The sequence below is a fragment of the Chiloscyllium punctatum genome, chromosome 1 (genome assembly GCF_047496795.1).
Source record: "Chiloscyllium punctatum isolate Juve2018m chromosome 1, sChiPun1.3, whole genome shotgun sequence".
In the NCBI taxonomy this organism is placed as follows: Eukaryota; Metazoa; Chordata; class Chondrichthyes; order Orectolobiformes; family Hemiscylliidae; genus Chiloscyllium; species Chiloscyllium punctatum.
The window spans coordinates 94,754,327-94,778,535 of record NC_092739.1 but is presented as its reverse complement, the minus strand read 5'-3'; the positions used below and the strand labels follow the sequence as shown (position 1 = coordinate 94,778,535).

The 24,209-nt window shown below is 40.4% G+C and overlaps 1 protein-coding gene across 2 annotated transcripts in view; it reads right to left on the bottom strand.

The window, feature by feature from the left end:
- Positions 1-24,209, bottom strand: part of pde4d (phosphodiesterase 4D, cAMP-specific) — a 1,329,084-nt gene that overhangs the window by 9,054 nt on the left and 1,295,821 nt on the right. For both annotated transcript variants that reach the window (XM_072571159.1, XM_072571169.1), the window contains 5 exons: positions 18,171-18,264; positions 4,170-4,339; positions 3,681-3,779; positions 2,336-2,500; positions 545-644 (listed from right to left, as the gene is read on the bottom strand). In XM_072571159.1, coding sequence (XP_072427260.1) covers positions 545-644; positions 2,336-2,500; positions 3,681-3,779; positions 4,170-4,339; positions 18,171-18,264 — 628 coding nt within the window. The remainder of the gene's footprint in view (positions 1-544; positions 645-2,335; positions 2,501-3,680; positions 3,780-4,169; positions 4,340-18,170; positions 18,265-24,209) is intronic.

Sequence of the window (24,209 nt, the reverse complement as noted above, 5' to 3'; positions counted from 1 at the left end):
GTTTTTGTGTTCAGCAGTAAATTGAAATTAGTGAGAGTTTTTAGCTCACCTCTGTTGAAATGTACGTCACTTTGCTATGTGTTCCTGTGGTTCAGGTGTGTACAATATTCTGGAGTACAATGAGTCATTTCTAGAAGAAGCAGCATACAAGTAGACAGCTGCCAAATTGATAACACTACTCCTCATTCATGGTGACATTTTTAGATTGCTACTTTTTTCCATGCCAATAATTTGGGTCTCCTATTTGTGATACTTTCTCCTTCTTGTTTGTTATCCAATACTTCCAGGCCAATGTTTAAGCAAGCAAGTCTCCCTTAGAGAATGCAACCCCATTTCCATGTGGTACTTTCTGCTGCGATTGTGTTTCTCTCCATCTCCCTGGAATTTTTTTCCAATGGATTCCTGTAACATCCAGATCCTTGATTTTCTCATTACCATAGAAAAATACTTTTGATGAAGGAAAGTATTCAAAACAAACCTTTTCATTCTTAAAGTCCACATCAAATACAGACAAGAGACAATTAAATGATAACAGTATACTCACTTGTGTTAATAAGAAACTGGTTTGAGACCCCAGGGTGATCTACATCATGAATAGCGCTTGCAAATATTGCAGTAAGAATTTCCAGGTCTGTAAAGACTGCCTACAAAAATAAAAGATGCAAATTTAATGCATTTTTTGGAAGTTTAAAAAACAGTAAAAACTCTGTTTCAACTTAGAGTGATCTCATGTAACCTTTCAGTGAGCTGGTAAATGTATTGTTTAACTCCTCCCCGAGACCAGGGACAGGAGGTTCACCTGAACTAATTACTTCCTTTATGTCCATGGTTTGCGGTATATAATTCATTACTACATACTACAGAGAAAGAGTGGGATCCCAAGTCTCTCCTGCCAGTACAGAGCCTCTGCATCACCAACACCCCCTGCTGGCCACCTCCTGGTGATAGACAACAACTGCAGACCTAAGCTGACCATAAGGTAACTTGGACCCCAGAGATGCAATGCGCAGGCTGACTGGTGTGTGGACACAGCCTGATGTTTCCCAGCTCTGGGTCAAATAGTTGAGGTGGGTACATTAACAATATTTAACAGGCATTTGGACAAATACATGGATAGGAATGGTTTAGAAGTACATGGGCCAAGTGCAGGGCAATGGGATTAGCACCGAAGGTCATTTTGGTTGGCAATGGACCAGTTGGGGCCAGAGAGCCTGTCTTTGTGCTGTAGGACTTTATGATACAAAATAATACCCAATGACCTGTAGGTCCAACCCAGGAGATTCAAAGGCACTGAGGTGGAGTCCTATCACTGTGATCTCCCTTTTCAAGCAACTGCCAGCAATTCCTGCAATTGAGTGGGTTCAGACGTTAAGAGCTCCTGCATTTCTTCATGGTTCAGTTCATAAAGTAGGGAGCGAGGTGCAAAGGCTGGCCAAGTCTGAGTCTCCAAATCCCAAGAAGAGTAATATTTGACATGAAACCAGTTTCTTCTCCCACTAAGCTTTAGACTTGCTGGGTTTCTCCAGCACGTGCCAGTTTTATCTTCAAATCCTGCCGAAGCACGTAGCTAAAACAAAACCAGCTTGTTCAACCATCAAAGGAGGTCTAGCTGATAATCTCATCACAGCTCCTCAATTCTGAAGCTACATTCCCATTATTTCCCACGGACAAAAGCAATTCAAGAAATTACCAATCAATGTATCTGTTTATCTATCTGTATAATACTATATTCAGGTGATTCAAGGTTACTATCCTGCATACAGACCAACTCAGTCTCGAATTTAAATTTGTACGTTATGTTCTTCTTCTTAGCTATTCATTACACAATGAAGTCATGGAAAGGAAATCAGACACATATATAACAGGGAAGTACTCTGATATTAAAATAAAGAAATATGGATGCTGGAAATCTGAAACAATAACAGAAACTGCCGGTCTAGCAGTGTCTTTGGATAGAAAGCAGTTAATGCACAGCAAGTCCAATGACCCTTCCTCAGACCCAATCTGTTTGCAGAAGTACCCCAAGATAAAACTGTTCTGAATGAGTCTATAAATCACATATATTTCAAAAAGAGAGTCCATCTTCAACATGAGAATAAATTAACAAAGTAAAATAAATCCTCTGGTTGCCGAGGATAGAGGAATCATTTAATTATTATCCATCAAATTGAATTCAACTCTAGTTTAGCACATTATCTATTTTTATTTCCAATAATAATGAGGTACCAGCTAGACTTAACAATATTAGTTACAGTTCTTTGCAAAGTCCCCTGCTTACAGTTGTTAGTTTATCTGGAATACCAAAAAGCATTCCTACAATCGGTAGCCTGCTTACCTCTAACGCAGGTGTTGATAGGAGAACATGAGTAGACTGAGCAACATCAGCTGCATGGATGTTATTATGAAAAGCCACATCAACATGATAATGGTCTTCCAGGGTCATTAAATAAGTAATTAAAGTATCTGGTGGAATCTTGAAAGTTTTTAATAATTCTCGCTCCTAAAAGTAGTGAAAATGAATTCAGATTAGGCCACTGAAAATAAACAAAATCTATAATAGAAAATTAGTTCGTTCTCTTTCCTTGTTTTGGTTTTCTTACCCTCCCTCATCCCTCAACTTTAAGCCTTTTTGGTTATGCCAATTAGATTGTTAAAGGTGTATTCCTGTAGCTCCTGTCCACAAAACTTGATGACAAGCTGGTAAGAAAAGCAATGGGCCCCAGTAGGTCACTGACTGCTCTCTCCAAGCACAATACCCACATCTCTGAGTATGTAAGAAGTGAGATATGTTCAATGTTTCTTGAATGAAGCTGGTTTGAACACCAACCTGTAGTGCTGCACGGCCACCAAGATGAGTTTCTTTTCATGAGGAAAAGCAATCATTGCTGCATTATTATAAATCTGAATTTCACGTATAATAAAGTAGTCTTGAAGAATGGCCATTACAATTCTAGATGTGAAAGAGGGAACCCCTCTCTTGACTTGATTTAACTATAATCACCAGTAAAGTTTGGGATCAAATATGAAACTTCACAGTCGTGTTTAAGGTTGTATTATTATTAAAGTGTAACAAAACATTAATAAAAAGGAGACTGCCTAGGTCCTCAATTCATTAAAATACAGCTTGGATGGTCTCCCAGTGGGGTTAAAGAATAAAAACTGACATTAAAAAAATTCCATTGCCTTTATATTCAAAGTTTTTAACACACAGCTGTCTGTACAGCATAAGAAAACCGAAAACCAATAGTCCAAGCTAAAAGACTAAACTGTGTACGAATGCTTTCAGTGGTGGTTGTCCTCAATTCACTATTAAGGTGCAGGCTGCTATTCAATTAGTTTCAGCTACCTTGTGAGATAGAAACCCATTTTTCAGATCTTTTATAGCATTCAAAGTCTCACTGTCTGGGCTCATGCTCTGGCAGTGAACTTCCCAATGTTCTGGTGGAGACAGTGATTAGTTGACAATATAATACATGCTATAATGTCAGGGTGTCTTTGACCAGATCTGATCATTCTCAACTGTGCTTGAACAGTGCAGAATGCAGTTGATTGATGACCATAATTTTAAACACCATAATCAAGTTTGTTGTTTGGATTAAGAATTCTCTAATAGATTCATACATTTTGATTCACCAAATGTAACAACCTCAAATGGTCTGCATGAATACATTCAAACTCACCTGAAAAATTGTGTACATGACAACTGTTAAGGGTCTATTTCCAGAATATTCAGCAACTTTAAAGACATTAAGGCTCCATTTATTAATTTCTTCTAATTCCTATTAGTTAAACAGATATTAAACATGAAGGATGTCAATAAGAACAAACATTTTATGAAAATAATTGTCTTTAAATTTTACACTTAAGTACAGTATGTTTTCTCAGAGATCAAAAATACTGTCCTTAGCAATTATGTTAATTAAAAGTACCATCATTCTTAGTATCTTAAAGGAGAAGGGCATCTTAAAAAAAAAATTAACACCTTTTGGAATCACACAACATACTTATCTGGTCTGAATGATGGGAAAATATATTGTAAACCAACTGATCAAGTTCAGTGGCTAATTGAGAAAAGATTTTGTGCTGCAAAGTCAAATATTCCCTTTCATTTATAAGAGGATTATACTCCTGAAAGTAAACATGAAATCCAGAGTCTGAAGCAAACACACCTTTGCCAAGAGGTCTTCCTGGTCAGTTTTGACTCCGAATCTTGTAATGCTTGAATTTGTTAAGCTTGAGCTGTGCATGAGTTTCTTCACTCCGCTGATTTGTGACATTGGCCTCTTTTTCTTTTCTTCTTTCTGTGCTTGTGATGGCATTTCAACCTCATGCTGCTTGTCTGAAAAACAAAACAGTAACCTATTAGAATATTGTGGTCCCATCGAGAACACAGAGCCAAAATGTCAGTGAATGATCAGCAGTCTCACAAGAGAAGACATTAAAACAACCATTCCTCAGTCTTCAGCCAATAGTCCATCAGCAGATTGTCAGGAGAACACTCAGAAAACGCCCAGGTGTAGGATACAGGGAACTAGTCAACATTATAAACAATTCTGTCATTATTTTTAAGTTCAGAGCTTACCTGACAATAACCTGTTCTCTTTCAAGCCCTTGAAGCAAAGCTTTAGTATCAATTTTTTTGACAAGTTGCAAAGGGCTCTGCACCACAATCAAAATGGCAGCAGAGCCTGGAATTTGGAAGTCCTGTCCTGGGACATGCCAGAGGGCCATACTGGATGCTGAAGCAAAATTGGGCCACTCAGCCCATCCCATCTGCTCCATCATTCGATCATGGCTGATATGTTTCCCAACACCATTCTCTTGCCTTCTCCCCATAACCCGTGATCTCCTTACTAATCAAGAATTTATCTATCTCTGGGCATGCAATGATTTGGCCTCCACAGCATTCTGCAGCACACATCACACATTCACCACCCTCTGATTGAAGACATTCCTCCTCATCTCACTTCTAAAAGCTTGTCCCTTTACTCTGAAGCTGTGCTGTTAGTCTTAGTATCTCCTTATGGAGGAAACATATTCTACACGTCCACTCTCAGTATTCTGTAAGTTTCAATGTGATCACCTCTCATCCTTCTAAACTTTATCAAGTACAGACCCAAGCCTAGAATCTTCAACCAGTTCTCATATGACAACCCCTTCATTGCCAGGATCATGCTTGTGAATCTCCTCTAGACCCCTCCAAGGTCAGCACATCTTTCCTTAGAACACGAAACTGCTCACAATATTCCAAATGTGGTCTGACCAGAGCCTTATACAACCTTAGCAATACATCCCTGCCAACTGAACCTGTATGTTAACCTTAGAAGAATCCTGAACTAGAACCACTAAGTCTCTTTGTGCTTCAGATTACTAAAGCCTTTCCCCATTTAGTAGATAGTATATATCCCTATTCTTCTTACCAAAGTCCATAACCTCACATTTTCCCACATTGTATTCCACCTGTTATTTCTTTGCCCACTCTCCTAGTTCATCCAATTCCTTCTGCAGCCTCCCCACTTCCTCAACACTACCTGTCCCTCAACCTAACTTTGTGTCATCTTCAATCTTAGCAACGAAGTCATCAGTCCCTTTGTCCAGATCGCTAATGGATAACATGAATATTTACAGTCCCGATATTGTCCCCTGCAGAACTCCAATAGTCTCTGGTTGCTATCCTGAAAATCCCCACTCTCTGCCTTCTAATCAGGCAATCCTTCCTCCATGCCACTATATTGCCCTGAACACCATGGGTTCTTATTCAGCAGCCTTCTGTGTGACACCTTGTCAAAAGCCTTTTGGAAATTCCAAAAGATCACATCCACTGGCTCTCCTTTGTCTAACTTGCTTGTTACCTCATCAAAGAACTCTAACAGATTTGTGAGGTGTGACCACCTCTTCACGAAGCCATGTTGACTCAGCCTGCCTGACTCATTACCATTTTTGTTCAGACAGTGCAACAGTGTGCAAAATATTTTGCACATTCATAGTTCACCAGGGCTACAGCACATTTAAACATACAATTGCCTTCAAACAGAAGCAATTTTGGTCACTCAGGTTTCTGAAGCATGATGTGTGGCACAAGGCATTTGATGGAACTGTCTAAACCTACCAAAGTTCTTTGCAGAGGTCAAATACCCCTTTGGATGCAGTCAGTTACCCCTGAGTCTGAAGCTTCAATAGATATTTGTTGACATAAGCCTGAGAGCTATTGTTCTTTAATGACAGTTGTGTTTCCTGAGAACTTCCGCCAAGCTCATAAATTCTGAGTTTGATTGACAGCACAATAAAGTTGTAAAGGGAATAGCAGTTTTTAATGTGGGATTCTAAATACAATTTTTTTTTTTTACAGGTGACTATGTCTTCCAAGAAAATGCTTAGTTTTTTTTTAAAATACAGGATTGAATACTGAAAGGAAATGTTTGTATTTATCAGTGAGAAGATTTTTGGAATTGGTAAATTTTGTACTCAGCATGACTCCTGACATCTGTCCACTGACATTGAGATTATAGAGGACCATGTGGATGAGTGGACCATCATAAATTAGTAATAAGCTGGCATCGAAGGTATGAGGGCTGGATGGGAGGTGAGCATGAGATGGAATGACTTGGCATGGCTGGTTGAGGTGGTGACAAGGATATGGACCTGAGGGCTGTTTTTGGTTTTACTACTCCTTTTACAACTGGGACGGAGGTAGAGCCTGTTTGCATGTGTCAGTCCTTGGCTACCCCTGTTACTGTTACTGATATTTCTCTTTTTTTGTTAAAATTACTCTGAGTCGTAAGAATTGGCTATAACAATGTATAACATTTCTTTAAATCGGGCATTAGCCCTTGTAAACAAGTTCATATCAGGGACATGACATTCAAATGAATTAAGTATTCAACTCTTTTTAGCTTTTTATCAAACAGGATATTTCAAATAGTTTTTTTCTAGTAAGTCAAGAATATTCTGCGGAACAAGCTTTGTACAGATTGTCAGGAGGAGAATTTCAAAGAATTTCCAAAATTAAATAATGAATGTTTTCACCATATTCATCCAGGCATGGTGTTTTTGTTGTAATTGTAAGCTGTGATTGACAAGACTACCCTATACCAGCAGCCTATTTTCCACAATCCCAACAATCACGGTCTGGAGCCTTCTGATTATCTGTTCCCTCCACTCTTCATTTATAATCCTGGAAGTGATACCTTCTTTCTCGTCCTGTGTATTATTCCCACACTTTCCTGCTGGATAATCCTCCCACTTGCCAGCCAGACTGTCTGACAATGTTGTAGTGGGGCATTGTGTTAGGAATGGCAGGGTTTTTGTTTTCTCAGTTAATTGTGGATGATTACTGCTTTTCCACACCCTCCCCATTTTACTGGTAATGCTGCAACATTTATCTCCAATGCATCTATTCATTTAGATTTAAAATACATTATTGAATACCTTCTTCAAATCTTATATTTCTTAAATGTTCCTTTACTTCATTCGAGGAAATATGATGCAAAAGAAATTAAACTGAATCATCATCTTATTACAATCAGTGGAACATTGATATAGTGGTAATCTCACTGGACTAGTAATCCAGATCCCCAGTCTAATATTCTGGGGACATGGGCTCAAATGGCAGATGGTAACATTTAAATTCAATAACAGGATGTAGGTTTGCGTGCTGAGCTGGAGGGTTAATTCCAAATCAGTGAGCAAACCTACACCCAGAACCTCAATATGAGCTATAAATCTTCTCAAAACTCACAAATTCAATAACAATCTAGAATAACAAACTAGCATAATGGTGTAAGCACTGATGATTGCTGTAAAATCTCATCTTATCCACTAATGTTATTTAAGGAAGGAAATCTGTCCACCTGATCTGATCTGGATGCAACTCCAGACCCACAATAATGTGGCTGATGCTTAACTGCTCTCTGGGCAATTAGAGACAGAGAGTAAGTGCTGGCCTAGCCAGTGATATACACATTCCATTAAAGAATAATAAAGGGTCATGCACAAAGTATTTTAAAAAACTAAATGATACAGTGGCGCTTTGTTGTTATTTGCATATAACAGGTTATATATGACCTCTGGGATAGCATAAAGCTTGTCAAAGAATGGGAAAATTGTAAGAGAGGGAACCAACCAAAACATTTTTGAAAATGTTGGGAGTCTCAGGCTGTGGTACAGAAATCCATGTCACTGGAGCAAAACTGTAGCCGAATAATGAATTGCTTATCAAATCTGTCATATGCTTAAAGTCTGATCCTATTAAAATGATGAAGAGTAGGTCCTACTGTCAGGTGATCTACAGTGGAAGAGGATTCCTGTCTACATTTTCTAAAGGAGACTTGGAATTTCATGGAATTTTCTGCAGGCTTTGGGAATCATTGTTTTCAGCAACTCTCACAGTTTTTTAAATTAATCACAAGAAATATTTTGCTGTTTTAATAACTAAAATATAACATTGACAAATACCCATATCAGATGTGTTTGTTATTCTTCCAAGTTTCAAAACCATATTTAATTACATGCCACTCAAAATTTAGCATTTAGCACTATTAGAAGCCCTTTACTGAAATAAAAAAGAAAAATATTTTCATAATTCTTTGGAAAAATGTGAGTGAATTGGTGGTAGATTGCATTCTCTTTGCTAGCACAGTGAGTTATGAGGAGGATGCAGGGATGTTTCAATGTGATTTGAATAAGCTGAGTGAGTGGGCAAATTGCTGGGCAGATGCAGTATAATGTGGACAAAGGTGAGGTTATCTACTTGGGTAGCAAAAACAGGAAGGCAGTATATTGTCTGAATAGCCATGAATTGAGACAGAATAATGTGCAATGAGTGTGTCTGGGCGTCCTCAAACACCGGTCACTGAAAATAAACACGCAATGGCAACAGTGGTAAAAAGGCAAATGGAATGATGGCCTAAATAGCAAGAGGACTCAAATACAGAAGCAGGAATGTCTGATTGCAATTGCACAAGGCGAGGGTGAGACTACACCTGGAATAGTGTGTGCAGTTTTTGTTTCCTTATGTGGAGAAGGATGTTCTTATCATGGATGGAGTGCAGCGAACATTTACCAGACTGATTACTGGGATGGAGGGACTGATGTATGAAGAAAGAATGAATCAGTTGGGACTATATTCGCTGGGGTTCAGAAGAATGAGGGAGGGATATCATAGAAACATATAATATTCTCACATGACTACACACAATAGATGCAGGAAGAATGTGCCTGACAACAGGGGAGTCCAGAACCAGGGTTCACAGTCTAACAATACAGGGTAAACCATTTAGCACTGTGATGACAAGAAATTAATTCACCCAAAGAGTGATGAGCCTGTGGAATTCACCACCACAGAAAAACCATAATGTTATGTGATTTCAAGAAAGAATTGGATATAGTACTTGAGGCTAAAGGGATCAAAGAATATGGGGGGGGGCGGGGGGGGGCGGGGCGGGTGGGGAATGTGGGAACAGAGTTCGATGATCAGCTGACTGGCCTACTCATGCTTCTCTTTCTGCTTTTATATTTACCACACTTGCCTGTTGGAGGGACTGCAATTCTCTATATTTCAAACACTAAGACTCCAAGATTCAATAAACATGCAAGTCATATTAAAGCTTGGGCCTAGTAGGTTAATACTTTCCAACATTATTTGTCATTACTGCAAAATAAAAAGAAAGATACAAATTGCTGAAATCTTAGATTAGTGCAGCCATTAAAATGAAACATGATCTTAATTTTGAGTTTCAGTGTGCTATGCCATCATGGATTTGGGCCAATTACTTTATAAACAGCAGGCTCCTATTATTGTTTGGGCTATAAGAGGACAAATAGAGCACAAAGGTCGCTTGCTTCCCATTAGGTCACAAATTATTTTCCAGAGTTCGATAGATTCGGGATCAGTTCCTGCAGACTGGAGGGTGGCTAATGTTGTACCACTTTTTAAGAAAGGTGGGAGAGAGAGAGCAGGAAATTATAGACCAGTTAGTCTGACCTCAGTGGTGGGAAAGAAGCTGGAGTCTATTATAAAGGATGAAATTACGACACATCTGGAGAGTAGTAACAGGATAGGTCAGAGTCAGCATGGATTTATGAAGGGGAAATCATACTTCACTAATCTTCTGGAATTTTTTGAGGATATAACTCTGAAGACGGACGATGGAGATCCAGTAGATGTAGTGTACCTGGACTTTCAGAAAGATTTTGATAAAGTCCCACATAGGAGGTTAGTCAGCAAACGTAGGGTGCATGGTACTGGGGGCAAAGTACTAACTTGGATTGAAAGTTGGTTGGCTGATAGGAAACAAAGAGTAGTGATAAACGGCTCCATTTCGGAATGGCAGGCAGTGACCAGTGGGGTACCGCAGGGATCAGTGCTGGGACTGCAGCTTTTTACAATATATGTTAATGATATAGAAGATGGTATTAGCAATAATATTAGCAAATTTGCTGATGATATTAAGCTGGGTGGCAGGGTGAAATGTGAGGAGGATGTTAGGAGATTACAGGGTGACCTGGACAAGTTAGGGGAGTGGTCAGATGCATGGCAGATGCAGTTTAATGTGGATAAATGTATGGTTATCCACTTTGGTGGAAAGAACAGGAAGGCAGATTACTACCTAAATGGAATCAATTTAGGTAAAGGGGCAGTACAGAGAGATCTAGGTGTTCTTGTCCACCAGTCAATGAAGGCAAGCATGCAGGTACAGCAGGTAGTGAAGAAGGCTAATAGCATGCTGGCCTTTATAACAAGAGGGATTGAGCATAGAAGCAAAGAGGTTCTTCTGCAGCTGTACAGGGCCCTGGTGAGACCACACCTGGAGTACTGTGTACAGTTCTGGTCTCCAAATTTGAGGAAAGACATTCTGGCTATTGAGGGAGTGCAGCGTAGGTTCACGAGGTCAATTCCTGGAATGGTGGGATTATCTTACGCTCAAAGACTGGAGCGACTGGGCTTGTATACCCTTGAGTTTAGAAGACTGAGAGGGGATCAGATTGAGACATATAAGATTATTAAAGGATTGGACACTCTGGAGGCAGGAAACATGTTTCCGCTGATGGGTGAGTGCCGAACCAGAGGACACAGCTTAAAAATACAGGGTAGACCATTTAGGACAGAGATGAGGAGAAGCTTCTTCATTCAGAGAGTGGTGGCTGTGTGGAATGCTCTACCCCAGAGGGCAGTGGAGGCCCAGTCTCTGGATTCATTCAAGAAAGAGTTGGATAGAGCTCTCAAGGATAGTGGAATCAAGGGTTATGGAGATAAGGCAGGAACAGGATACTGATTAAGGATGATCAGCCATGATCATATTGAATGGTGGTGCAGGATCGAAGGGCAGAATGACCTACTCCTGCACCTATTGTCCATTGGTTATTATCTATTGTCAAACTGCTGGGTGAATGAATACCAATCAACTACTGCAGTTGGAGTGCTCAATGGTGCTCTGATATATTGTGGCAAACAGAATTCCCCATACGGTGGCTGAGCAAGAAATGGGTGTGCTGCATGCAGGGTGGAAAGAGACGGTGATAACAAAAATAATCTCTCTTTGTATTAAAGACTTACACCATTGCTTGGCTGCAGTCGAGCTAACTATCCAGTTTGCCATGGGCAGTGATAAATCACGCTGTAGTTCCCTATTAATAACAAGGACCATATTTTCTGGCAGCATGACTTTGCTACTTACACAAAATCTGTTCAGTCTAACTTGTTATTTCAATTTATAACTTAAAATAAAACTCTCAAAGATCATCACTGGCCAGTTTTGAAATCAATTGTCACGATCAAAGATTTGTTCCTCGCCATTCTATGATATTGTCAAATTATTCTAATCATTCTCAGAGAAATGATGACCAAAATAGCCAAACTAAAGTCAAAATCTTATCTCACTTTATTAAATAGCTCACTTGTCACCATCATGCAACTTCCTTCACAATGTGGCCAGCAACAAAATAAAAAAATATCTAAAAGCAGAGTGTGATTTTTGAAGTACCATTTCTATATCAGGTTCTAGATAGAACATTCCAAGCTCAGAAATACTTCCATCTTGTAGAACAATGGCAGCAGATGTTTAGGAATATCACCTCCAAGCCACTCACCATCCTGAATTGGACATATATCACCAACACTAACTGTCACTTGGTTAAAACTTTGGAATTTCATCCTGTGGCCTACCCACAGCACTTGGAGTGCAGCAATTCAGGCTGACAGCTCACCACTATCTTCTCAGGAGTAATTAGGGATGGGTAATAAATGCTGACCAGCCAGTGCCACCCATGTCCCACGAGTGAATGCAAAAACCATACTATCCAATTCAAGCAACCAACTTCAGTCACCTAAGTAAGTTTTTATTCCTTATCCTAAACACATTTAGACAAATGTTGCTAAATGTTATTTTTCACTAGCAAGGTTTTATAATTAAGTCATTGATGCAATATCCCATTTCATCAATGTATGATCAACCAAAATACAGCCCTGTAAATATTTATCTTTCGTTCTTACTGATAAATTGGTCTAATTTTTTTCCATTGAAGCTTATTCCCAAAACAGTTATGCCAATGCTGAATTATTATGTGTAATAAATATCTTCAGGAAATAACTGGGAAATGGGGCCACCTGTTTCAATGCTTTTCCATTAACACTGAGTTGACTGCCCAAACCTTTCCGGCAATACCGTGAGCTTTCTCCAGTCACTGAAAGAAAGGGACGGTGAGTGGAGATGTCATTCTAACTTCTGGCGACGGGCTAAGACAGGCTTGTCCTTCAATGACTGCACAGATCTGCAATTTAATGCTCACCTCACACGAAAGGAAATACAGGGCAATCCCGGTATCCACTGTTCTGTGAGGCCTGGCCAGGATGGTGAGTGCCTTGGAGGGGAACTTGTAGCTGGTGATATTCCTAAACATCTGCTGCCATTGTTCTACAAGATGGAAGTATTCCTGAGCTTGGAATGTGCTATCTAGTAGAAACGGTATTTAAAAAATCACAGTCGAGATTAGTTAAAAATCACACAATACCAGGTTATAGTCCAACAGGTTTAATTGGAAGCACACTAGCTTTCGGAGCGACGTTCCTTCATCAGGTGATAGGTGTTGTGTGATTTTTAACTTTGTCCACCCCAGTCCAACACCGGCATCTCCAAATCAAGTCTAGATTAGAATGATGCTGGAAAAGCACAGCCAGTCAGGCAGCATCCGAGGAGCAGGAAAATTGACGTTTTGGGCAAAAGCCCTTTGTCAGGACTTCATCAGGATTTTAAAAATCACACTCCTTTTAGATACTTTCTATTTTGTGTGCTGGCCACATTGTGAAGGAAGTTGCATGATGGTGACAAGTGAGCTTTTTAATAAAGTGAGATAAGATTTTGACTTTAGTTTGGCTATTTTGGTCATCAATTCTCTCTTAATGATTAGAATAATTTGACAATATCATAGAATGGCGAGGAACAAATAGAACAGAGAACATTACAGCGCAGTACAGGCCCTTCAGCCCTCGATGTTGCGCCGCCCTGTCACACTAATCTGAAGCCCATCCCACCGACACTATTCCATGTACGTCCATATGCCTGTCCAATGACGACTTAAATGCACTTAAACTTGGCGAATCTATTACTGTTGCAGGCAAAGCATTCCATACCCTCTCTACTCTCTGAGTAAAGAAACTACCTCTGACATCTGTCTTATACCTATCTCCCCTCACTTTAAAGTTGTGTCCCCTCGTGTTTGCCGTCCCCCTACTTGGAAAAAGGCTCTCTCTGTCCGCCTTATCTAACCCTCTGATTATCTTGTATGCCTCTATTAAGTCACCTCTCAACCTTCTTCTCTCTAACGAGAACAGCCTCAAGGCCCTCAGCCTTTCCTCGTCAGACATTCCGTCCATACCAGTAAATCTCCTCTGCACCCTTTCCAAAGCTTCCACATCCTTCTTATAATGCGGTGACCAGAACTGTACACAATACTCCAAGTGTGGCCATGCCAGAGCTTTGTACAGCTGCAGTATAACCTCCTGGTTCCGGAACTCAATCCCTCTATTAATAAAGGCCAAAACACTGTATATCTTCTTAACAACCCTGTCAATCTGGGTGGCAACTTTTGGGGATCTGTGTACATGTACACCGAGATCTCTCTGCTCATCTGCACTCCCAAGAATCTTACCATTAGCATTCCGATTACTCCATCCAAACTGTATCACCTTGTCCACATTAAACTCCATTTGCCACCTCTCAGCCCAGCTCTGCATCCTATCTATGTCTCTCTGCAACCTACTATATCCTTTGTCACTATCCACAACTCCACCGAGCTTAGTGTCGTCCAGAAATTTACTATCCCACCCTTCTAAGCCCTCATTCAGGTTATTTATAAAAATGACGAACAGCAGTGGACCCAACACCGACCCTTGCGGTATGCCACTAGTAACTGGACACCAAGATGAACGTGGTCCATCAACTACAACCCTCTGTTTTCTTTCAGCAAGCCAATTACTGATCCAAACTGCTTTGTCTCCCACAATCCCATTCCTCCGCATTTTGTATAATAGCCTACTGTGGGGAACCTTATCGAACGCCTTGCTGAAATCCATATACACCACATCAACCGGTTTACTCTCATCTACCTGTTCGGTCACTTTGTCAAAAAAGTCAATAAGATTCGTCAGGCACAACCTACCCTTCACAAAACCATGCTGACTGTCCCTGATCAGATTATTCTTTTCTAGATGGTTATATATCCTATCTCTTATAACCTTTTCCAATCCTTTACCAACAACTGAAGTGAGACTCACTGGTCTGTAATTACCAGGGTTATCTCTACTACCCTTTTTGAACAAGGGAACCACATTTGCTATCCTCCAGTCCTCAGGCACTATTCCTGTAGACAATGATGATTTGAAGATCAATGCCAAAGGCTCGGCAATCTCTTCCCTTGCTTCCCAGAGGATCCTAGGATAGATCCCATCCAGCCCAGGGGACTTGTCTATTTTCACACTGCAGTATTTCTAATACCTCTTCCTTGTGAACCTCAATCTCTTCTAGTCTAGATGCAAGTATCTTTGTATCTTCCTCACCAACATTTTCATTTTCTATAGCGAACACTGTTGAAAAATATTTATTTAGTGCTTCCCCTATCTCCTCTGATTCCACACACAACTTCCCACTATTATCATTGATTGGCCCTAATTTAACTCTCGTCATTCTTTTATTCCTGATATACCTATGGAAAGCCTTAGGGTTAACCCTGATCTTATCAGCCAACAATTTCTCATGTGCCTTCCTGGCTCTTCTGAGCTCTCTTTTTAGGTCTTTCCTGACTTCCTTGTAACCCTCAAGCGCCCTAACTGAGTTTTCACATTTTGTCCTAACATAAGCCTTCTTCTTGACCAGGGATTCCACTTCCCTAGTAAACCACGGCACACGCGTTCTATATCTTCCTCCCTGCCTGACAGGGCAGGGACACACAGGAGCTTTTCCTTGAATAAGCTCCACATTTTTAATGTGCTCATCCCCTGAAGTTTCCTTCCCTGTTCTACGCTTCCTAAATCTTTCCTAATTGCATCGTAATTTCCCTTCCCCCAGCTGTAACTCTTGCTTGGTGGAATACACCTATCCCTTTCCATCACTAAAGTAAACCTGACAGAATCGTGATCGCTGTCTCCAAAGTGCTCACCTACTTCCAAATCTAACACCTGGCCAGGCTCGTTACCCAGTACTAAATCTAAAGTGGCTTCACCCCTTGTTGGCCTGTCGACATACTGTGTCAGGAAGCCCTCCTGCCCACACTGGACAAAAACTGACCCATCAATAGTACTCGTACTGTAGTGATCCCAGTCAATGTTTGGATAGTTGAAGTCCCCCATGACAACTAGGATAAAGTGAGGACTGCAGATGCTGGAGATCAGAGCTGAAAATGTGTTGCTGGAAAAGCGCAGCAGGTCAGGCAGCATCCAAGGAGCAGAAGAATTGACGTTTCGGGCATGAGCCCTTCTTCAGGAATGAGGAGAGTGTCCTCTCCTCATTCCTGAAGAAGGGCTCATGCCCGAAACATCGATTCTCCTGCTCCTTGGATGCTGCCTGACCTGCTGCGCTTTTCCAGAAACACATTTTCACCCCATGACAACTACCCTGCCTCTCTCACTCCTATCGAGAATCATCTTTGCTATCCTTTCCTCTACATCTCTGGGACTATTCAGAGGCCTATAGAAAACTCCCAGCATGGTTACCTCTCCTTTCCTGTTTCTAACCTCAGCCCATACTACCTCAGTTACGAGTCCCCACACATCCTTTCTACAACTGTAATATTGTCCCTGATCAACAATGCCACACCTCCCCCCACTTTACCATCTTCTCTGTTCTTACTGAAACATCTGAATCCCGGAACCTGCAACAGCCATTCCTGTCCCTGCTCTATCCATGTCTCCATAATGGCCACAACATCGAAGTCCCAGGTACCAACCCATGCTGCCAGTTCACCCACTTTATTTCGGATGCTCCTCGTGTTGAAGTACACACACTTCAAACCAGGTTCTTGCTTGCCAGTGTCAGATACTTGATTTGGGAACTCCCTACTCTCATCCTCTTCTGTACCTGTCCTACAATTTTGGTTCCCATCCCCCTGCTGTACTAGTCTAAATCCACCTTAATAGCTTTAGTGAATTTCCCACCCAGGATATTGGTACCCCCTCTGGTTTAGATGACGACCATTCTGCTTGTAGAGGTCCCACCTACCCCCGAAAGAGCCCCAATTATCCAAACACCCGAAACCCTCCCTCCTGCACCATCCCTGTAGCCACGTGTTCAACTCCTTTCTCTCCCTATTCCTCACCTCACTAGCACGTGGCACGGGCAGCAAACCAGAGAAAACAACTCTGTTTGTCCTAGCTCTAAGCTTCCATCCCAGCTCCCTGAATTTTTGTCTCAAGTCCCCATCTCTCTTCCAACCTATGTCTTTGGTTCCAATGTGGACCATGACTTGAGGTGCTCTCCCTGCCCCCAAAGGATCCCAAAAACATGATCAGAGACATCACGGACCCTGGCACCCTGGAGGCAACACACCAACCGTGAGTCTCTCTCGTCCCCACAGAACCTCCTATCTGTCCCCCTAACTATCGAGTCCCCAATGACTACTGCTCTGCTCCTCTTCCCCCTTCCCTTCTGAGCAGCAGGTGCCCCACAGCTTTCCCCTAATAAGCCATCCCCCCCAACAGTATCCAAAACGGTATACTTATTGTTGAGGGGAATGGCCACAGGGAATCCCTACATTGCCTGCCGGTTCCCTTTCCGTCCCCTAACTGTCCCCCTGATCGTGACAATTGATTCTAAAACTGGCCAGCAATGATCTTTGAGAATTTTATTATAGGGAACCTTCTAGAACCAGGGACCAGGGGCTGCCAGGAGGCAAATCTCCCATTTAAATGAATGGGTTTGGACCTATCCGCAGTTAAAACAACTCTGCCCAGATTATTTTTCTTCAATGTGTGAGCAGTTTTCAAAGAATCCCGACAGTGTGGAAGCAGGCCACTCAGTCCATCAAGTCCACACCGCCTCTCCAAACAACATCTCACCCAGACCACCCCTCTACCCTATCCTTGTAACTCTGCACTGCTGGCAGATAATCCACCCAACGTGCACAACCCTGGACACTGTGGGCAATTTCCCATGGCCAACTGACCAAACATGCATGGTGGGAGGAAACCCACACAGAAATGTGGGGATTGTACAAACTCCACACAGGCCCTCTCCTGAGGCTGGAATCGAACCCAGGCCCCTGGTGAGGCAGCAGTGTTAACCACTGAGCCACCATGCCACCCCCTGTTTTCTGTTTACGTCTTCATTTTTAAACTTTGCTGACAATATTGGAGGCCTCATCCTACCCCAGGAGTGAAGCACCCTTTTAGAATCTTTCTTTGTCCCCTAACTCCCAATCCAGACCACACACCCAAATCGAAAATCCAAAAGGCAGTGGCGCAGAATCAAGAGGAGTATTGGGGTCACTAAACTCACTCTTAAGGAGCATTCTGAAGCAATATATTAAATGGGTTGCTATGACATTATTGATACATATAACGATGTGTTCTGAAATAATTCTTCTTAGAAAGGTTAGGCATAGTTAATAATGAGGTCGCTCAGCAAATTCACCATAGCTCTCACTAAACATTCAGTATAGATTATGCTTTGAGCAATACTCACCCAAAAATGTACTGGATATGAACTCAGAGACCTGGTTTCCAGAACGGCTCATCTCAGAGAGGTGAGTAAGCTCCCGATTGAGCATCCTCTTGAACTGTAAAAACAAAAGAAAATTAATAAATCAATATTTTCTGTCATAATATGGTACTTGACTTAAAATTAAATGAGATTTTAATCAATGTGTTTGCTATCAACCAATCAGATGCACCCTCGGCCCAATTATGTTTGATCCATACATATTTTTAGCTATTCTATTTTCTTTATATTCTTTGGGCAGAATGCTTGTGCAATCTGAGCATGTAGGAAAGCCAATGAAAATTCTAGACAGGACCTAATTCTGCGATTCATGATCTTAGCAATTTGGGAATTACAAATTGTGCCTCTGCCCATACCATCCCTGGAATTCTGGGAGTTTAACCAGGCATTTATAATGGGCCACGTGGGGGAAAAAAATGGAAGTCTGCTTCTGTGTTTAGTTCCCAGATGGCCTCTTTATGAATGTCTGGCTGAATCTCAAGAATGACTAGCAGGCAATGTTGGCATAGCTTGCAAAGGAGAGCGCTTTGTTTGGCTGACCACTTTATTAACTTGCAATAAGTTACTCCTTTGTGGTTTTAACAACTGGTTTATTTACACAGAAATAAGAGGTTTGAAGTGGATAAAAGCTTCTGACATTGATACTATAAACACCTGAGACTAATAGATGTGTAAAATGTTGTCAGCTGATGAGTTCTTTCAAAGCTTCTGCTTATGGCATCAGTTTCAGGATCATTCAAATATGTGCCAGACTTGACAATGGCTCATTGGTTCTGTACATTATCAATAGTAAAAGTTTGAGTATGAAGAATTAATAAGGGCCAGTGGAGTAATGGGAGATATTTGGAAGAAACCAATAAATGCACTCATCCTGTAATCAGTAGCAATCTTTTTCACTATCAGCTATCCAGACAATTTTTGTGTCATATGCAAATTTCCCAAACATGCTTCCCACATTTATATCAAAATCATTCATATTTCCAAGAAATAGGAAGATACCCAAAATGTGCCTTTTTTTATTTGGGAATAAAGAGTAAAATAGGATAATATTGAGAGGGTTGGAGGAAGTAAGATACCTTGGAGTGCATATCCACAGTTTCCTGAAGGTGGCAGCCAGCTGGAAAAGATGGTAAAGGTGGCATATGGCATGGTTTACTTCAGTGGGCAAGGTATTTAATAGAAAAACAGAGATATAATGCTGGAACTTTTCACAATACTGGTTAGGCCACAGTTGGGGTTTTGTGCGCACTTGTGGTCACATTACAGGAAGGACATCATTGTCCTAAACATATAGAGGGAGATTTACAAGAATGTTGTCAGGACTTGAACATTGCAGTTATGGAAACAGTTTGGATAGGGTGGAGCTGTTTTGAGAGGAGAAGGCTGAGGAGGTGATTTAATCGAGGTGTACAAAACAATGCAGAGGTTGGACAGAGTGAACAGAGAAGATCTGCTTCCCCTAGCGGAGATGTCATTTACCTAGTGCCACAGATTTAAGATGAATGATAGAAGGATAAGAGGGCAGTTATGGAAAAATCTTTAAGGCTATGGACTAAATAATGGAAAGTGGGATTAGAAAGGGTAGCTCGTTTATTCAGCTAGCACAGACACAGTGGGATGAATGGTCTCTTTATATAGCTCTACAGTTTCTTTGAACACTCTGGAGGAAGAAATTCCTCCTTAATTCTGTCTGAAATGGGAAACCGCTTATTCTGAAACCGTGAAACTTCCCACTCCCTATTTCCATATTTCCCCTATGAGAGGAAGAGTACTCGTCAGCATGAAGGTTCGAAGGAAGAGTCACTGGACTCAAAGCTAAACTCTGCATTCCTCCCACAGAGTTTTGTCAACAATTTCTATTTTCGCTGTCAGTATCTACCTGGTCAAGTGCTCTTGCATATTCTATGTTGCAATAAGAGAATTTTATATTTAATAAGAAAGGCAAATGTTGTGCTCCTGCAATGAACGTCGAAAAACCATTCTATAGTCTAACCGTTTTCTGATTTTTCATCAACTTCCTTTTACAATTGTATTTGGTTTATCTCTGCTTCTTTTATCCCCTCTTGTGAGTAGTTTGGATGTGACTGCTGCAGCTATTTAATAGTCCAATCAGGAGCACATTTTAAATGTGAGGATGAAAATTCTTGGCCCAGTAGAAGCAGGTTTAGAAAAACTGGGGGAGACACTGACACAACTGCCTTTGTAGATTGTCCCAAGACCAGGCTAGGAAGAGGATAGGCAGCACACTCCATGAAGGTAGGCTACTAATTAGTGGAGCCCCAATACATTTTCAAGTCGAGTGGTGCCAGTCAAATTTATTCCATCTCATTTTAATATGTTGCAACAACAATTTTGACACAAGTTACTTATATATCATTAACAGAAACACACTTGGGTCAACTGTACACCTGTAAGTTTTGTTCTTATCAGAAGCGACGGAATTATTCTGCAGGGCCTTAAAGGGGAAATCCAACATTACTAAAAGCTAATTTGCAAGTTGAGTCTGCATAGTTCAAAGGAAGACAGTATCACTTTTAAATTCTCATCATTATTTGACAGTTAAGTACCTATTCAAAATGAAGGCTAGAGCTGAAACAAAGGAGCATTTAGAAACCATTTAAGAATTATAATGTTCCCTTTGATTGAAGGTAATCAAATACTTGACAAACAAGCAGTGAGGTCAGAATATACGAACACATTAACATTTATGGAGAGTGGGCAATTCAGCTGGAATCTGTAATTCTTCACAAGCTGAGTTTTTGTATTATTCACAACATTAACAGAGGAACAGAATTTCCCCACAATGTGCAGACAGTGAACTTTAGAACAGAGGCTACAGTCATAAATTATTGATTGGAACCATCAGCGCCCAGGAAGCATGTTGACTGTTTGGAAAGGGGATTATTGGAATTAAATAGTTGGCTTTCCACATTAAAAGATTAAGCATTGTTCTCTTATTTTAATCTTGGTAGTGATTTGCATCTTTCGAAAAGAATAGTTAGATATTTACCTAATTTTAGGAGGTAGCAGGATAATAATCATACAGGATTCCTGATCAACCTGTCCAAATGTAACCTAAGGCCGCTGCTGCCAACAGTAAACTCCCAACTGAGATGGGGCTGGATCTTCCCCTTCATTTTGCGGGAGGTGAGTCACAGCGTTTCCTGGCCTTACAATCTCAAACTTGTTGCACCCTCATAGTTCCACAGATTGTTTTGGCTCTGTGACACATGGTGTGTGCAAATTCAGGTATGCAGCTTCCCAAGCTGGGTGAGGTTGTGATATTGGTGGACGGTGCCAAGGCCAGCCAAATAGGAGGTATGACTGAACTTTATTGGCAATGTCACAGTTCCCTACATGCCATAGGCTCCCAACTCATCTATCCCCATATTCCCGCCATATCCTAAAACCCCAAAATCTTCAATGCCCCCTCAAAAACCCATGATGCTTCACATCCCTTCCATAATGTCACTTCTTCGCCAACCTATATCCTTCCATTACTCCATGTTTTACTTCAATGTCTTCCAAGCATCCTCCATACCCACTTTTCCAGTATTCACCATGTCCACAGCCAATAAGAGTTTGACAAGTCTGACAAGTATTTGAAATGTACTGAAAATGGAAAATCAGTAGAGAATTTAAAAAACTCACTGCAAAAGAAAACCTATTCCTTATATACAGCCTCACAAAAATGTTAATCAACTAGGACCATTTATAGTATCAATTTCAAAAGCTTTACTCCATTTTGCATATTGATTCATGGACTGAATAAACACATCTTTTTTTTAAAAACGCCTCAATGAAACAATAATTTATTGCAAGGTAATAAAAATGAATGAATGAATTGAATTTATTGTCACGTGTACCGAGGCACAGGGAAAAGCTTTATTGCAAGCAATACTGGCAGATCACAGAGTTAAGTAGCATAGATAAGTAAATAATAGGTAAACAGTGGCAAAAACAAAAACGCAGGTACAGGCAAATGCTAAGAGTTTGTGAGTCGATCAAACAAAGCTTGCAGTTCCCCATAGCTCTTCCAACAGACCCGTCTTGAGCGAATTAAACATTCCTGGGATTCAGCCAAGCATTCATAATGAAAAATAATGAGATGGAAACAATTCTAACTGTTTTATGGATACAGTTGTCAGAGGGCCTCATTATAAATATTGGTCTGAGCACCAAGAATAGTTTGATTGATACTTTCATTGCTCCATAATAGCTTCCTCTTCCTGTGATGTGTATTTTCTATGTCTGCATATTCATTTACATAAGATTAAGAGACTTAGAGTGGATTAAAGCTTTTGACTTTGATACAACAAATAGCTCTGGTTGTTCAAAAATTTTAATAAGTTGTAAGATGAGCAGTTCATTCAAAGTAAACTTTCAAAGCCGAGTTTTATTGCGTCAGTTTCACAACCACAATTCAAAATCCGATAAAAATGTCAGGTGGTGGAAGTCATTGGGAAAATTCAAATTGTGGCTCCGCACACCTTGACGTTGGTCATTGACTCAAGTTTGTTTAAACACTTGATCAAAAATCAAATCTAAAAATGGACTGTGTTACAGTAGTCATATATCACACAGGTGAGTACAGATACAAAATGCCAACAGTGCTTAATGATGGTTCCAAGTTTACAACCTGTCTCTGAACATGACAATATAGCCATGCTTGAGGATAAGTTGCGCAAAGACCTTATGCAAGGCTAGTCACCTGTTTGGTGAGATATATTGTAGGATTTGAGCACATGGCTCACTGAAGCCGTGCATGTGTGGGTAACCCAAGACATACAAAAGTGATGTGTCTTTATGCTCAATTTTATCTGAGAAATTTTCCATAACATAAAAGGATTAAAAGGCTGAGTTGCAAATTGGTTGCAACTAATTTTAAATGAGTTGTCCAAATATAGCATGAATGATTCCTTTACTTTTGTAAAGGTCATGCAAGATCTACATAGTGGGAACAATAAAATGTTCATGTGCTCTTTTGACATTGTTGGCTCAATTAATAATGTATCACTTGAAGCTACTAACATTCGTATTTTATCACCAGATCGTGGCAACCTATATGTGCCACAGTATTTGAATCTGCTTTGAATGATCTCATGAATTTAGTAATTTGTGTAGTTTTCAAATATATGGTATTTCTATGGGATTTCCTTGAATACTTCCAATATTTAGATGACATGCTACAATATTTGCAGCTGCATCCAAGAATTACTTTACTTAGCTTAATAACTTTCTCCTTGCACACAAATTTACCATTAAAATGAGCAATTAAACAGGCCCCTTTTTTTTCTCATATACTGGTAAGAAAACCGACAATTAGCTCTCTATTTCAGTCTACTGAATGTCTACCTTCACTGGTCTATACTCATTGAAATTCCTACTGTTCCTTGAGCGACGAGATCAATCTTAATCTCAATCTCATGGAAAAAGCCCTAGCCTCTGCTAACCATCCAAAGTGAATGGAGAGAGAGAGAGTATCAAAGCTATCTTGCATAATGATGGCTGCCTTGATCAAATAATCATTTGTTAAGTTATGAAAACTCATGAATGGACCTGTGTTCATCACTTCTGTATCCAATCAGTACCCAGTTTACCCAGAAAAGGGGATGGTGTCTCAAAATATTGAGCAACAGACCAAGCAACCTGTTTCATGCTGCTATGTTCAGCAAACCCACAAGTTGTTTTCACCATTCCACCATTAAGCTAAAATAATGTCTTGCCTGCCACATAGATGAGTAATGGGTTTCAACACAGATGTGATGCCAGATATGTAGGCTGCATGTCCCAAAAACTGATGGACCATATGAAAAACACATCCCATTGAACATTCACTTGGGCAGCATGCTAATCATGTACAAACTGCCAGTGCTTGCAAGTCATAGAACAGTACGTTCTGCATTAGAAGTGATTCTGATATCAAAAATAATTTATTAAATAATCCAGACACTGCTAAGAATGACATCAGAATCTAATTTAAGATTATTAGTCTGGCTTTCA